Source organism: Cyclopterus lumpus, chromosome 24 (assembly GCF_009769545.1).
Source record: "Cyclopterus lumpus isolate fCycLum1 chromosome 24, fCycLum1.pri, whole genome shotgun sequence".
Taxonomy (NCBI): Eukaryota; Metazoa; Chordata; class Actinopteri; order Perciformes; family Cyclopteridae; genus Cyclopterus; species Cyclopterus lumpus.
The window spans coordinates 7,818,525-7,833,666 of record NC_046989.1 but is presented as its reverse complement, the minus strand read 5'-3'; the positions used below and the strand labels follow the sequence as shown (position 1 = coordinate 7,833,666).

Here is a 15,142-nt window from a genome sequence, read left to right as displayed (position 1 = left end):
TATATATTTTTAAATCACACCGTGAATTACAGTAGTTGTGGATTAACAGCAGGAATACCGGTTACGATAATTTGAAGAATATAAAAACAGCAACAAAGATAATAAACTGAACAGTTAAAACACAGTAACCACTTTGTGGTCTTCAGATAGTGTTGATTATTGGCCTCTTCATAAACTGAAGAGCGAACAACCAAAAGTTTTAACATGTCATGTGCACAAGATATTAACACCAAATATTAGTGGAGCATTTGTTGTCAGGCTCAGGGAGAAGTGTGGAAAAGTCAACTCTGTCACAGTGTTTCAATACTTTAACCACAACAAAGTTATTTGGATACCGTAGATTATTCAGGACTGTAAACTCTTTGTCAGATTGTGTAATCCTATTATGTAGTGGATCCCTCTCATTACCAGCATAAGGTATGAAATGTGAGTCATGGCAATAATAAGTTTAAATGTAAAATGTAAACGGACATTTTTGCACATTAATATTAGGGTCACCTTAAACTCAAAGCCTACTTTTTCCAAATTGGACTAAAATACAATTCTTTGTTTAAAATTGATATAATCAGCTATTTAAAAAAGGCAGAAAAAAAATAACAGCATAATTTAGGTAAATTATCCCTCTGATGTGGCTTAATGAAAACAAACAGCTAGCTGCCAATTTCTAATGGGCCATCTTTCATCTGAATGGACACAAAGACTTAAAACCCACATCTTATTGAGCAGTGCAATTGGAAATTCACAAATTTGGCCAAATTTTGAAGACGAAACAAAAACCTGCCAGCGAACCCTTCAGATATCTATGCACCCACTGGCACAGGCTGCCAATTAACATGATCTCGAAAGCGCTAATGGAATCTTGAGCTGTAATAAAGTAAATAATTAAATTAAAAAGGAACCCCTTGTATCATTGTTTGCTTTATTCAGGCCCATTAGGACCTCCAGTATTATCATGGTAATCTAATGTTTGGGTTTTTTTGTGTTCTCATAATGAATTCTGTGTTTTTCCTCCAAACGGTGTTGTTCAGACATTTGTGTAGGTTCTGGCAGAGAAACAAAGACGTACATTAGCACCCTTTGTCCCCCCCGTGATTATTAAAGTAAACAGAAATACTGAAGGGGCATCATACACAGCTGCACACACTTGAGCCTGTGTTTGTGAAGTGGGAGAAAAGGCCAAGCAACCCTTAAGACTTTGTCTGAGATGATCCCATTATTTGGAGCTTCTCGAGAGCCGAGCGCCAGGCCGGCTAATGAGGCTTTGAAGATCGGTCTTGGGCACAGAATTCATCTGCAGCAGAGAATTCGGGAGACAAAATAGATTTGGCACGAGATGAAATACTTCGGGCAAGACCGGCTATGAAGACCGGGGCCGCCTCAGCCTCGTGCTTTCATTACGACGTTGTCATGATGCAGAGTCCGTTCTTAAGGAGGGTGAGACTTAAGGTGAAATGTTCAGTAAACAGTTCCTCTCATGCCATTTTCAGGAAATACTTTAAAATGCCCCTCACATGTTCAAATGGCTTGTGTTGTGCGATTCAATTAAAAAATTATGTCAGCCAAACTAAAGCAGGAAACCTCACTTTTGGGAAACTGGAACAACATTGATGATCTAAATTGTTAGAAAATGAATTAGTCAAATCATTGTTTGGACTCGAGGAAATACAGCATGTACAAAGTAAATGTGCAAGACAACTTTCAGTACAGAAAACTCTTGATGTTTAATGTTCAAAATTGTTTCTTTAAATAGATACAAGTATTTTATATATATATATATATATATATATAGATAGGATAGCACAATGAAAATCTCAACATAAAATCCTGCTGCCAAATTTTGCGTTTTTAAACACGACTCCCGGCATATGGAAAACAAACTAATAGTATTTGGTGTTTCGAGTGTGTTTTACTCAAAGCTTGTAGCAGTTTGATCAACATTTTGAGACTTTAATGGTCAAAGAATCGGCACGCAGTTTTAAAGCAAAATCAAAAGGATACAGGAAATATATGAATATAATTGGAGTTAGCTCCAAAAGTGGCACGCGTTCCCTGTTGCTAGTCACAATTACTGGCGGAAAAGCAAGAAATTCTGTGTTCACATTAAAACATCTTGAACTCATTTGTGTGCGCTCCGCCCGGCCGTGGAAAAAGTGGTTTGGGGGCACCGACTAACAAACGGGGGAGAAAGTCAGGCGGCCAAATGCTGCCTTGAAAAGCCATTTAGTTTCATGATTACACAAACGTGACAAGGATGCAGTGAGTGTTTATCTACTGCCTCATATTTTCATCTGAAGAGCTCATCGGTATAATAACACACCCATGTGCGAGTTATCTTCAACCTTTTCAGCCTTTGTGTGCCAATTTTCTGTCCCAGGATGTGTAATGTAAATGTGACTTGTCTCTTTGCTAAACTAGTAGAAACATTAAACGTTGAAAGATGGGAAGCAAACCTTTTGCTTTGTTAACGTAGCCAAAGCCCATTTTAAGAGCAGTCTCTACAGATAATACCATCTATTTAAGCTTGAGTGTGTGAAGTCAACCTCTTTATCCCCAAGAAGTCTGACCGAACGTTTAAAAAAGGACAGCAAAAGATTTTGTACGACTTGTGCGTGTTTTGTCACGTGGAGGTAATTTTATGCAGCATAAAATTAGAGTAATGTAGTGTTAGAAACATCACATGTCCAGAAGCAGCACGCGTGGATCTTCCACCACCGCTTTGATCTTGCGAAGGAAAGTGACCGCTTCTCTGCCGTCGACGAGTCGGTGGTCGTATGTCAGTGCCACATACATCATGGACCGGATCTCAACCTGCCAGAGCAAAAGAGAAGTTTGGAATTTGGAAAACCAGTAGATCCATAGAAGTGTGTATGATCATGTCCAGGAGATCAGGTCAGTTGGAGACACGCCTCTATAATGCTTCTTCTTGCTAATTTGTCCCACACAACTTTTTGGCGTTTGTCATGTGGCGTTTAATAATTAAAACAAAAACTTTCTCACTCCATTTGAGCTTTTAGAATCAGTAAACCCAGTCGATCAACTAAAGTCCCTCTTCACTGTTTTATTAGTGATCTGGTTAAAGCTCATTGAACCGTTTCTTTTGAAACGCACACCATCTGCATCTATGGACACACAACTCTCACCTTGCCATTGATGGCCACAGGTCGGTCGAAGATGCCGTGCATGCCCAGGATGGCAGACTGTGGGGGGTTGATGATGGGCGTGCCGAACATGGAGCCAAACACGCCACCGTTGCTGATGGTGAAGGTGCCTCCATCCATATCTTCAACAGCAATCTGATTGTTACGAGCCTGAGGCACACGACACAAATGGGTTCTCATTTCCGTGACAAATTAAATAGCGATTGGTTTAAAATTGCATTCCAGTCTAAAAGGACAAATATCTGGGAAACCTATTGCCTCAAGTTTTTTTTTACCTTTTCTCCCAATGCATTAATGGTTTTCTCAATGTCAGCAAAGTTCATGGTCTCAACGTTGCGGATCACCGGTACAACAAGCCCCTAAACAAGCACATGTTTGTCAGGTGTATTCAATGTTAACCAGCATTTAGCAGCAACAGTTTTTAACACTAAAATGTAAAGTTGTATAGAGCAAAAGTCATACCTTCGGAGTTGACACAGCGACGCTAATGTCTACATAATCCCTGTAGACAATCTCTTTGGTTGCATCATCAATAACTGCAGTAAAAACATTTTGGGAATAAAGTTTGGTAAGAAAAAGACACAAACTATAAGACTTGGCTATGCTGCTTTGGGGAAAGTTTCATTTTAAAAGAGAAAATAGTGGGCGTCTTACCGGCGTTGACAGCGGGTTGGTCAGTCAGAGCGTAAGCTGCAGCCTTCACGAAAGCGGACATAAATCCCAGTTTGATGTTGTGCTTCTTTAAGAAAGCATCCTTATGGATTTTCCTCATGTCCTGAATGTTGCTGAAGCATAAATGAGGAAGCATTAGAGAATGTGTTTTGTGAGGAAAGTTAAAATAAGAAAGAAGTCTGTAGAGTGAAACAAATAAAAATGAGACATTGTCGTGAAAGTGCACACTTCAACTGTGAGCCAGGTGGTTTTGTGCCGAGGCTTGTAGTCCGAACTGGCTCAGGTTCAGACCAATGTAAATACTATGAAGAAAGTTGAAATAATCTGTTCAGGAGCTGCTGCAGCTCACCCCATGTCCACCTCATTGAAGGTGGTCAACATGGCGCAGGTGGTTTGAGCCTCCTTTAGCCTCTGGGCAATCCTCAACCGCATACGGTTCATCTTCACCTGGACAGAAGGAGAACAAACTTCACTATTTCCAATATTAATGTAATCATTTTTCAAACATGTAAATGCAACACAACAAGCGTGTCTTCAACGGGTGTGTTACCCTGTTTTCTCCTCTCCCTGCTGATGTTAGAGGAACTGGTGCTGGAGCTGTGGGCTTGATGGCAGAAACTTGAAGGTGGAAAGACAGAATGTGACAATAAGAGCCAAGCTTGGATACATCCAGCACATTAATATTAAATAAATGCTTTCTGCAGAATGTAGATTTAGACGATAGAGAAGGAAACACACCAGGTTTGGATTGCGCAGCCTTTGGTGGCACTGCGGGCACTGGAGGCATTGCAGTGGGTGCTGAGGGTGGAGGTGGAGAGGGTGGGGCTGCAGCCGGTGCCTCTACTGCTGGTGAGGGAGCAGCTTTGGCAGGAACAGCTGTGGGAACAAGTAAAGAACTGTCATATGGGTCTAATGATTCACAACACACACATTTTACTGTAAATTAATCAAGGAAAGACAGTTTGTGTTAAGACAAAAACACCTTTCTACTCAAAAAAGTAAAGTATCAAATATATTGTTTTGGTAATGGTGTTGAAACTCGGGTATCACACTGCCTATTAAAATATTTTTTTTGTTTACTTCAGTGATAACATGATAACTGATAGTCAACTAAGCTCACCTCCTTTCCGGAGTTTGAAGAGGGGCATCCCTGTTTCTACCTTTCCTCCATCAGGCACCAACAGTTCCTCAATTACACCAGCTGCTGGAGCGGGGACTTGTACCGAGGTCTGAAAGTACAAAATACGGACGTTTCTTAGGGTTTGTTTTTTTTCAACCTAGAGAGAAAAAAAAGCATCTGAGATGATTATAGGGTTGATTAGCTTTCTTGTTCATACCTTGTCAGTCTCAATTTCACACACCACTTCATCTTCATTCACTGAATCGCCCACAGCTAAAGCATAATCAATGAAAGAGCATGGATTTAATGTGCAGACATGTGATTACTTTAAACATTTGGCCCATTGGTAATACAATGTGGGACACACCTGTGAAATACCAACAACATTACATTTAAGATATGTTGACTAACCTTTCTCCCACCTCACATCCCCCTCTGAAACTGATTCTGCGAACGCAGGCGTTTTAACTGTAACAACCTCGTCCCCTGGACCAAACAAAAAAAAAAAAACGTTGCTTCAACTGACACACAGAACAGTTGTCTTCAATACATAATGTTGAGAATTGTTGCAATACATACTGTGAACCGCAGATGTCTTGAAATATCTGATGTGGAAGACATTTGCTGAGGGTTGAAATTCGCATCTAAATGTCAAGAAAAAAACAAAACAATTACTTATATTTTTCGTCAAAATGCAACTATTCAAACCAAATTGTGGCGTTCAAATGCACACAATACTGATAAATATTCTATTGCACGTAAACCCTCTTTAAGATAATAATTTGCTGCACAGCTGTAGAGCTCAGTTTATGATTCAAGAATTACATAGATGGATCTAACACTGACAATGCATCATTGTGCTGAAGAGTTTTTAAACCTGAAGTGGTTACCGAGGGGGATTTAAAGACAGACAACAGAATGGGAGCGAGCACTTACGGACGAGCATTCCTGTAAACTAGCTGGCTGCAGACATGGAGGCCTTAAGAGGAAAAAAGAAGAGAAAGCAAGAAAGAAAATCAACAAACCTATTGCATCACCCGAGGCTGTAACATGAGGAGTTTTTCTAAGAGCTAAAATTAACCACTTGTGAGCTCTCTCTGAGGCATCTCAGATGTCAACAAGCATCATGTATTCTGATTTGGATGATCCACTGAGAAAGCTTGTTGATTCATGAGAAATCAAATTAAGAGTGCAGTTTTAGATTTCACATTAGTAATGAGGTTCTCAAACCAAGCTGAAGGTCAAGTCTACTTAGTCAGAAGGACACTCACCTGCAACACTTTGTCGGACCAGCACATTATTTGCCTGAAAGGATAATAAGGAACAATTTGTTTAATATGCATCTATTTATATATGTTGTTTGTGGATTTATAATGGTTCAGACAGCCCCTTAAACTGGCAGCTTTTAAGATTCCATGTGTGATTTTGATTAGGTCCCCATGTGATTAAAAACATCACATCTGCATCAATCCATAGATTTGGGGGGGGAAAGTAAGACAACACAGAAGTAAACAATTAATGAGCCTACTTAATCTGCTACAACACTGTGGAAACAATCAGAATCAGCTTTATTGGCCATGTGTGGGTAAACATACATGTAAGTTGACTCCGGTTACACATTGCTCTCGTCAGACATATGTATATATGATATACAAATAAACAAGATACATATGAAAAAAGACATTAAAGACTACAAAAAGACACTAAGTCCTCTAAACAGGTTCACCAGTAAATGAGGAACCTCCATAGCTTTAACTTTCAGTCAAACTACTGGATTTTCCACCGCTGACTGTGAGGTTAAGTGCATGGTTGTATGTTGTGAGTCACGTCTCTGGGTATTTAGAGGGCAGGGCCTCTCTTAAAGAAGCCTAGCTAGTTATGGCTGCTTTTCCATTGATGTTGAGTTGTTACTCAAACCTAAACCTGCTGCCGGAGGAGGGTGGAGTAGTCAGAAATTAATCTTCTACAGCATATCAATGCATGTACAGGCATGCAGACATCTAGTTTCTTGAGTTTGGGTTTCTCCTACACATTTAGTTTAATCCTGGCTTTCGTCTTCTTGCATTCCCTTTTTAAAATCTGTTCTATTAGAGTCATTTTCTTGGCAAAAAAACTCCAGAATTATAATTTGCAAGATTTTCTTTAAATTATGTCTTATTGCACTGTGTTTTGGGGTTTTGTTTATTGTTATGCACCTTTCACCAAGTAATAAACAGTTCTGATTCTGATATTCAACAGCACCAAATGCCTAAATATGACTGAGTAAGCACCTCTCTCCGTGACTCATAACACAAACATGAAAGTTGTACCTTGCAGCGCTGTTGTTTTAGACGATTGTACCTAATACACTGTAAACACCCCACTGCGGTACATAACGTTAATCCATTAGAAAGACGAGCGCAAACGCCTCCTTGAAGTACGGAACTACCGTCGGGGTTGTTTCCGCTCCGTTACCTGCTTAAAGCACCAGACAGCTGGAGCTCGTGCACATACGTTATGTCAAACATGACATGTTCTATTTCTGTCACGTGAGCGTCCTACACACACGACCCACTCGCTGACATTAGCAACTGCTAGTTTACTGCAGTGTCAAACCAGTTATAGAAACAACATAATACAGCTTCGTTGGGGCACGAGATTAAGACCCCCTTTATTAATAGTAGGGTAGTTATTTTCGATCCTGTTCTCATCTTCTTCTCAAACTTGACTGTCGGTGTTTGACTGTCTGCCCTTGGTAACCTAGGCAAGGCCCTGCTTCACGAGCTAGCTAACGTCTGCTGACCGCTAACGTTTTAACTGGTTTAACCGGAAACAAATCGTTTCACAGTCAATTCGGTTAAGATTCCAACCAACCTGGCTCACCGCGGACAGAGAACGACCAAGCGTCCGGTACGCGCATCTGGACCGCGATAACATGACGTTAGCCGGTAGCCGTGTGTTCCTTTAGCTCGGGTTGACAGCAGCTGGAGGAGCGGGACGGAAGCGAGCTCCAAAGCGCGAGGGCGGTGCAGGTGGGAGGAACCACTGCGGCTGTCCGCGGAGGGGGGTGAAGGGGGGAGAGTTTTGGGGGGGACTGTGAAGAAAAATCATTCTGAACACCATGAACTAAAAACCGACAAACATCTAGAATTTCGAAATTTTCGAAACATCGCAATAAAAGTTTGTTTTCAGATAACAAAATAATTACAAGTATGTATAGGAAACAGGACTGTACCACTGCCTGTATCAGGTGGTAATCCACACGTTAAAATTCTTTAGAATGAATTTCACAATAAACATCCACAGCACAGCCACACTAGTTCAGAAAAGGATACGCAAATTATAATTAAATACTATTATAATATATTCCCCATATTAAGAGTGGGTTGTCCGATTTAAATCACATGTTATTATGTACAGGTAGGATTGGATAGCTTGGCATATTTGACCGCACCTCCTGTTTTTTGGAGGGTCTCTCAGCTGGACCACTACAAATACTTGAGTCAGTCCTCCTCCTGCCAGCCACAGACCTGCAGCCTCATCGGCTCCTTTTCGACAGGCAACAGGTGGGTCATATAAAAGGTTTCTGTATGTAGATGTGTTTCTTGTTTTCTGAGCTACACGTTTTAGTTTTTACTTTCATATACAACTAGTATGTACGTTGTTTATCTCAACATTTGATTAAGGCTAACATTTGTATCTATTCCAAACAAACAAAAATGCAACATATTTACAATATTTGAAAAATGGCTTGCCAATATACAAAAATAAGTTTATTTTAAAAGTATCTTTCTTATCTGGACATTATGTATTATTGTTGTTTCATTATTTAAAGTTGTACAGTTCACTTGAATGAAATAAATAGCCAGGATAAGTATTTGACTGTCCGATGTTTGTGCAACAACCAAATGTAATTGTCTTTATAATGTTTTTTTATTTGTATCTGTTTTTCTTTTTCACCCAATAAGCATGAATCCAAGTGTTTGGAGCAAAAGTATGTATTCTTCCAGCAGCCTTTTCTTTGACGGCTACCCCGCGGAGCACGTCTCCTCATTCCAACTGGACCCTGTGCTGTTAAATTCAGAAGTTTCAGGTGTTTCTGTGTCCTTACACAAAGACAGCGAGGACATAACAATGCCACCGGAGAGGGCTTATTACAGCAGCGATGATGCTGGTTCAAGTTTGATCTGTTCAAGCCAGCTGGAGCTCAATCCATCAAGAGACAACACCACGGGACATTTACCCACGAGAAAGCACTCGCCTCCTGCATCCAGTTCATGTGGTTACCACGAGTGGAACTTGAACAGTGGCCATCAAGCAAAGCGTGCCAGAGTAGAACACATCGTCAAAGGCATGACCAGCTCCCCAGCTGTGCACTGCACAGAAGGGATGACAAGTCAGCACGAGGAGTCAGGCGGCATGCTGGAAAATGAAAGCATTCAAGACCAGGAGCTCGCGGACAGGAGTGGATCTGGCAGCCGGACGGCGGGGAAGCAGCTTGAGAGTCAGCATCAGCACCTCAGACAGCTCAGAACAAGGTTAAACCATGTGGGTGGAGTAACTGACATTGCAGACAGTAAATATCCCACCTGGAGCAATTCTCCCGAAACATCTACAAGGGACGCATTCAAGGATTCATACAGTGAGTTCCAGAGCAGCCCGAGTAGAAAATACCAAGGATGGAAGAAGGTGAAGCTGATGAACTACTTCCAGTCGAAGCCTGAGAGGATAAAGCTGATGGCAGATGTTTTAAAGTACGAACTGAGCAGAGCCGTCAGTAGGAGCGTGGACTCGATTTTTAAAAGCGTGCCACTTCTACAGGCATCTCCAAATGACGGGAACGCAGAGACTGATGCGTCTCTTCAGCCTCCAGGTGCTAAAGATGATAAAGACAAACTTTCCTGTTGCGGGAACTCAGAGACCCGAGGAGTCCCAGGTGTTCAAACCGAAGCTCTGTCCCTGGTTGTACAAAAGCCTCGACTGGAAAGAGCCGACCAGTTCGTCCTCCAGTCCAGATCGAGAGCTCCCCATAGCCCCGAACCTCCAGTCCCCTTCAGCCACGACTCGGCTCTGCGCGGCGATATGCCGTCAGATCCGTATCACGGCACTGAGCATGCCCTCAGGTGCCTGCGGCATGAATGCTCTGAAGATAGCAGAGCAAAGTTTGAGACGTATGGCGCACATTGGAATTCGGTCAAAGTGAGATCGAAGGTCAACTCCAGATCTGTCAGAAGCCCCCAGACTCACGCTGTGTTGGTGGGTAACATGCTGTTGGAAAGCCCGTCTCTGCCTCGTGTCAAGATGGAGTCGGAAGGCCTGAGGAAGAATAACCTCTACATGCTGAATGTATCCTTGACACGTTTTTGAATTTGTGTAGTCTAATAATTGATCTTTTATTCTTTGTCAAAAGTGAGAGAAACTATTTATTTCCTCATTGCGGCTGCTGAAGCAGCTGCCCTTAACATAACGACAATAACTCTTCCTTTGCTCATTTGAGGTCAGAATTACGACCCGTTGCCACAAACCTTTTCCCCCCTCACAGGTATGTGCCATAAAATAAGTTTGCTCATTAACAAAAAACATTTTAAAGAGGGCAGCAACTTGGCACTTTACAGAATCTAATAAATACCGACTTTGATCTTCCAAACGGGCTGAAAATACCATTCTCTCATTACGTTGAGCTGTAATGACTTCTGAGAGAAGATGGATCTATCCTCATTAACAAAGAAAAGTCGGACCGTTTCTTATGTCTCGGTTGTGTGTTTTACGCCTTAACGTCGGTGTGTTTAGGAAGGTCTGACCACAAATCATCTGAAGAAAGCAAAGCACATGTTCTTCTACAGCCGCTACCCAAGCTCACTGGTCCTGAAGATGTGTTTCTATGATGTGCAGGTGAGAAAGTACCACACATGTGCCATATAAATAGATTATATGAACAAAACATTCATTAATTTTCCTGTCAAAACAAAATACAGATGTATAATGTATATCAATTATAACATTCTTGGAGAGGTCCCTGTCGTTTGCATTTAAGCAGACACATTTCATGCCGTTTCTGAGAGAAAATCTGAAACCTAAATCTGTCTGTCGTTAATTTTTTATGATCTCAAACCAGTTTATCCTTTCAAAATGCATCTTTGTCACCACAGAATAAAGAATCAGTCCCAGGCAAGTTAATAGGTTTTGTATTTTATTTCTCATCATAATCAAGCAACAAGAACAGGATTAATAACTTTACATCATGATTCCATTCCTGTAAACATGTATCAAACACGGCAACACAGAGATGTAGTAAAATAGTTTATTCATATTTGATTTGCTTTATGTTTTTAATACCGTGAAACACATGCTGAGCAGCTTCTGTCACATAAAGACATTCATTACAATACATCAAATTACGAGCCGACCGGCTCACTTACCCGTCTCTCCGTCTCGTCCTCAGTTCACGCGCTGCATCACCTCCCAGCTGATCAAGTGGTTCAGCAACTTCAGGGAGTTCTACTACATCCAGATGGAGAAGTTTGCCCGGCACGCTCTCACAGCGGTGGCTGACGTGAGGAGTCTGACTGTGGGGAGAGAATCAGACCTTTTCAGGGCGCTCAACATGCACTACAACAAAACCAACGACTTCCAGGTAAACTGACGCTCCACGATAATTCATACTGGTGGTATTTTACTGTCATCATGTGATCAAAAAAAAGATTAAACAGCCTCCTGCTCGCTACTTTTAGATTGTTTTTATCTGAGATATTATCCACGTACAAACACATCTCAAAAAATAGTTAAATATCTATTTTTGTCCTTCAGGTAAACTGATGCTACACTATAATTGATAGTTTTGTTTGTTTGCTTTTGGAGCCTCCAGTGAGGTTATTTCATCCTGTTTGATCACGTTCAGTCTAACACACAATTTACTTTTGTTAGATGTGTGTGTGTGTGTGTGTGTGTGACACTTTATATTTCTCAATAGTCTCAAAGCTTAATTTTCAAAATTGGGCAGATTTGCTGCATCTGTATATTTGTTACTGGTAAAGGTTATAGTGGCTTTACGAGATTAATTCAATACAACGGTTCCGAATAATTTGCAGGTTATATAATATGCACATGTAGAAATTGTGAATTGCTCCAGAAATGTTTGCTTATTCGTTGATCAATTTGTAGTTTATAACTATAGTTTATAACTCTATATCTTCTTTATTATTTATTAAGGATAGAGGTAATAAAAATGCTCCTGCATGTGTAACACATGCTATAATAGATGTGTTAATGCATGATAATTCCAAGATGATGCACAGATGGACACAGATATTCAAACAAATGGATCATAAAGAAAAAGGCATGAATCATATAGTCAATGTATTTATATGCTGTAATAAAAATAATTATGAGTCACTGGGATTTTCATTTTCTCCTTAATCTGGGAATGTATAACACTTATAAACAGTGTTGCTGTATAAACATTCCCAGATCAAGGACATGAATCACATACTAATCAACCTACATGTGTACTCCTCCAGAGTGCCACATATTTAATATGCAGTAATATAGCTTTAATACTAATTTGACTAGTACAACCACAATACCATAATAACCCAGCAGTGAGAAATATCTAAGTACAGTGTGTCTGAAGATGAGTTTTAGAAGTTTTTGTTGTAGAATTAAAGTGAACTAAACACTTAATATCTTAAATAAAGATTTGCTGCAAAAATGAACAGCTAATGAACATTTATGAATTTCATAATGTATAAGAGTGAATGCTGTCATGATGAAAACGGCTGATTATCACGTTATAAGACTTGCAGACTATAATGCAAAACCCAGCCTATTAACTAAAGAAGCATTCTGGGAAGTCTTTGTTACAATGCATATGTTGTCTTTTTTTCTGGTGCAAAAGTTTGAATTTATATGGGATTTCCTCCCCCTTTTTTTCAAAGTACAATAATGCAAAAACTTTACTGCACTTTTAGTGAGGATTCACTTCAACACAGCTTGAAAGCTGGGTTTCTGCAGGGTCCCCCAGGTTAAATTTAAGATATTTTTAATACCACTTAGAAAGCAATTTAATACCAGTTTCACGAATATTTAAGTTTTCGTCAATTAAATTAAATTATTTTTCCTGATCAAACTGAATTCAGTGTTTTTTTTAGGACTGTGCGATCCCGGCAGACCCCTGTTAAAGGATTTTGGACAAGATTTAAAAAATAAATAATTATGTGATTACAGAGCCTGAAGCGTCACATATTCAGGTAAAAAGAAAGAAAAAAAATCTACACGAGATTTCAAACATTCAAAAGCAATAAGCCAAAACAGAGTGGCAGAGACACCGAACCTTCGAGTCAAGAGTTGTGCTTTCTTCTCATGAAACACAACCGACGATGTTAGCGGAGTTGTAAAGTCACGTCGAACGGTTTTGATGTGCTTTTTTCTTGTTGCAGTGTTGTTTCACGGTTTGCTCTCAAGTCAAAACCGATGACACAGGTGAACACAGTGATGTTGAGTCAGAGCATTCCTTGTAGATGTAATATATTCCAACACATCAGACAGTCGAGAGGATTCGCCTCGAGTTAAAGAGAAGGCCTCAGCAAACTGTGGGGTATTTATTTGTCTTCTAGATTCTGACTAAGTCTGTGTGCAAAGCTGAGCACATTGAATATCCAAAAATAAAAAGGGTTCATCCTCTGGGGAGCACAGATGTGCACACAAGATTTCACGACAGATTTACGTATATTATAAACTGATCTTTGTACAAGTGAGTAAAGAGGTCACACAGTCTTTTTATATGGAAGCATTTAGCGGTCTAAATTAAAATGAAAATGCAATCTCACAACATTTGATTTTTTATTATCATTAGTAGATCTGCTCATTTACTGACAATAGTTATGCAAAGATGGCAAAGCAATTTGAAAATTCATTTTCCAGAAACCAACTACGCTTCATAATGCCACATTTTTATCTTCAAATTGTCAGGGAATATCCCTCAAGGTATTTAAAAGTGTAAATTGATTGTCCCACTTTTATTTAATTTGGGACCCAGCGGCTAAATTAAATAACATATTGCATTCATATTTTGAAATTTGAAATAACATTTGATTATTATCATTTAGGAACCGAAAATTCCAGACGTGTCACTATATAGTGAATATAGAGGATATCAACCCAAATTAGCTCATTGTAGATATATTGCTATGAAACTCTAATTGAGGAACAAAAATGTGCAAATTAATAAAACAGGGATATTTTCAGAATTTCCATTAATCATAAAACATTAAGAAAATAAACCGCTATTTTAGATTTGCTTTTCTAAGAGTAAAACTGTTCCGAACCACACCGATGCCACACTCTCCTCTTGTTCTTACCGTCGTTGACGATGGACTGAATTTTTTGATTTTTTTTTTATACCTGGCAACATAATACTCCTTACAAGCTCCAGTATCACCACAATTCAACAATGTGACAGTTCAAACATACATTTGGAAAGGTATTCAGAAATATGAAAAACACAGAAAAAAGACTGACGCTTTACATTAAAAAGTATTAGAAAAAGATTCAGGTATCGGCTGATGTGTGTTGATAATCAATATAATTTAATATAGTTCCTTTGCCACGTCTCGACTTGTTACTCACCTTGATTTTTTTCCAACCCCCGATTCTGTATTTTATCGTCTGTGAAATATAAACAGGTTTGTGTAAAAGGCCTGAACGTTTTAAAATCTTCTCCTGTGGATTCACAGGTCCCTGACGGATTCGTGGAGGTTGCCGAGATTACATTGAGAGAATTTTACGTTGCCATTTCGATGGGAAAAGATCGTGATCCATCTTGGAAGAAAGCAATTTACAAAGTGATCTGTAAACTGGACAGTGACGTACCAGCTGAATTCAAAAGCCATCCCTCAGGATGAGACCCAACCAGACGACATCACGTGCCACAGTGGTCACTGTCACAATGTGGACTTACTCGTGCCTCGAACAGCAAACTATTTAGTCTCCAATGAAGCACAGGACATATTGTAAAATAGAATAGTGACGAGCATGCCCGCACATATCCAATCTCAACACATATGCCGGACTGATGTCGGAGTTTATTAAATGCTTTACTGGCTTGTTGCAGCATGAGGTCGTTTGACATTTGTGTTTTTTCAATATCACCCATATTGTATAGCAATAACAGTTTGTATTGTACCAATTGTGAAACTATTTATTCTGTGATTATCTT

The 15,142-nt window shown here is 39.8% G+C and overlaps 2 protein-coding genes across 3 annotated transcripts; one reads left to right on the top strand and one right to left on the bottom strand.

The window, feature by feature from the left end:
• Window positions 1–1,933: 1,933 nt before the first annotated feature.
• On the bottom strand, window positions 1,934–7,982 carry LOC117727542 (dihydrolipoyllysine-residue succinyltransferase component of 2-oxoglutarate dehydrogenase complex, mitochondrial-like). Of its 2 annotated transcripts, none has more exons than XM_034527908.1 (15): window positions 7,804–7,982; window positions 6,222–6,255; window positions 5,887–5,929; window positions 5,530–5,594; window positions 5,362–5,436; window positions 5,168–5,223; window positions 4,951–5,059; window positions 4,569–4,706; window positions 4,381–4,448; window positions 4,180–4,277; window positions 3,813–3,943; window positions 3,621–3,694; window positions 3,434–3,517; window positions 3,141–3,308; window positions 1,934–2,808 (listed from the first exon to the last, which is right to left on the bottom strand). In XM_034527908.1, the coding sequence occupies exons 1-15, from the start codon at window positions 7,864–7,866 to the stop codon at window positions 2,674–2,676; spliced, it is 1,341 nt and encodes a 446-aa protein (XP_034383799.1). In that variant the 5' UTR covers window positions 7,867–7,982; the 3' UTR covers window positions 1,934–2,673. The 2 variants fall into 2 exon arrangements, with proteins under 2 accessions (XP_034383799.1, XP_034383800.1); XM_034527909.1 differs by having other exon boundaries at window positions 7,813–7,954.
• A 916-nt stretch (window positions 7,983–8,898) lies between these two features.
• On the top strand, window positions 8,899–15,069 carry LOC117727541 (prospero homeobox protein 2-like). Its single transcript, XM_034527907.1, has 4 exons — window positions 8,899–10,275; window positions 10,720–10,821; window positions 11,372–11,563; window positions 14,661–15,069. Exons 1-4 carry the CDS (start codon window positions 8,899–8,901, stop codon window positions 14,826–14,828), a joined length of 1,839 nt encoding a protein of 612 aa, XP_034383798.1. The 3' UTR covers window positions 14,829–15,069.
• Window positions 15,070–15,142: the final 73 nt, after the last annotated feature.

Coding starts and splice junctions, on each gene's coding strand:
- LOC117727542 (XM_034527908.1), bottom strand. CDS start 7,866: ATGTTATCGCGGTCCAGATGCGCGTACCGGACGCTTGGTCGTTCTCTG. Junction 5,437..5,529: donor CAAGACATCTGCGGTTCACA/GTATGTATTGCA, acceptor TGTTTGGTCCAG/GGGACGAGGTTGTTACAGTT. Junction 4,278..4,380: donor CAGGGAGAGGAGAAAACAGG/GTAACACACCCG, acceptor CCTTCTGTCCAG/GTGAAGATGAACCGTATGCG.
- LOC117727541 (XM_034527907.1), top strand. CDS start 8,899: ATGAATCCAAGTGTTTGGAGCAAAAGTATGTATTCTTCCAGCAGCCTT. Junction 10,822..11,371: donor TGTGTTTCTATGATGTGCAG/GTGAGAAAGTAC, acceptor TCTCGTCCTCAG/TTCACGCGCTGCATCACCTC. Junction 11,564..14,660: donor ACAAAACCAACGACTTCCAG/GTAAACTGACGC, acceptor GTGGATTCACAG/GTCCCTGACGGATTCGTGGA.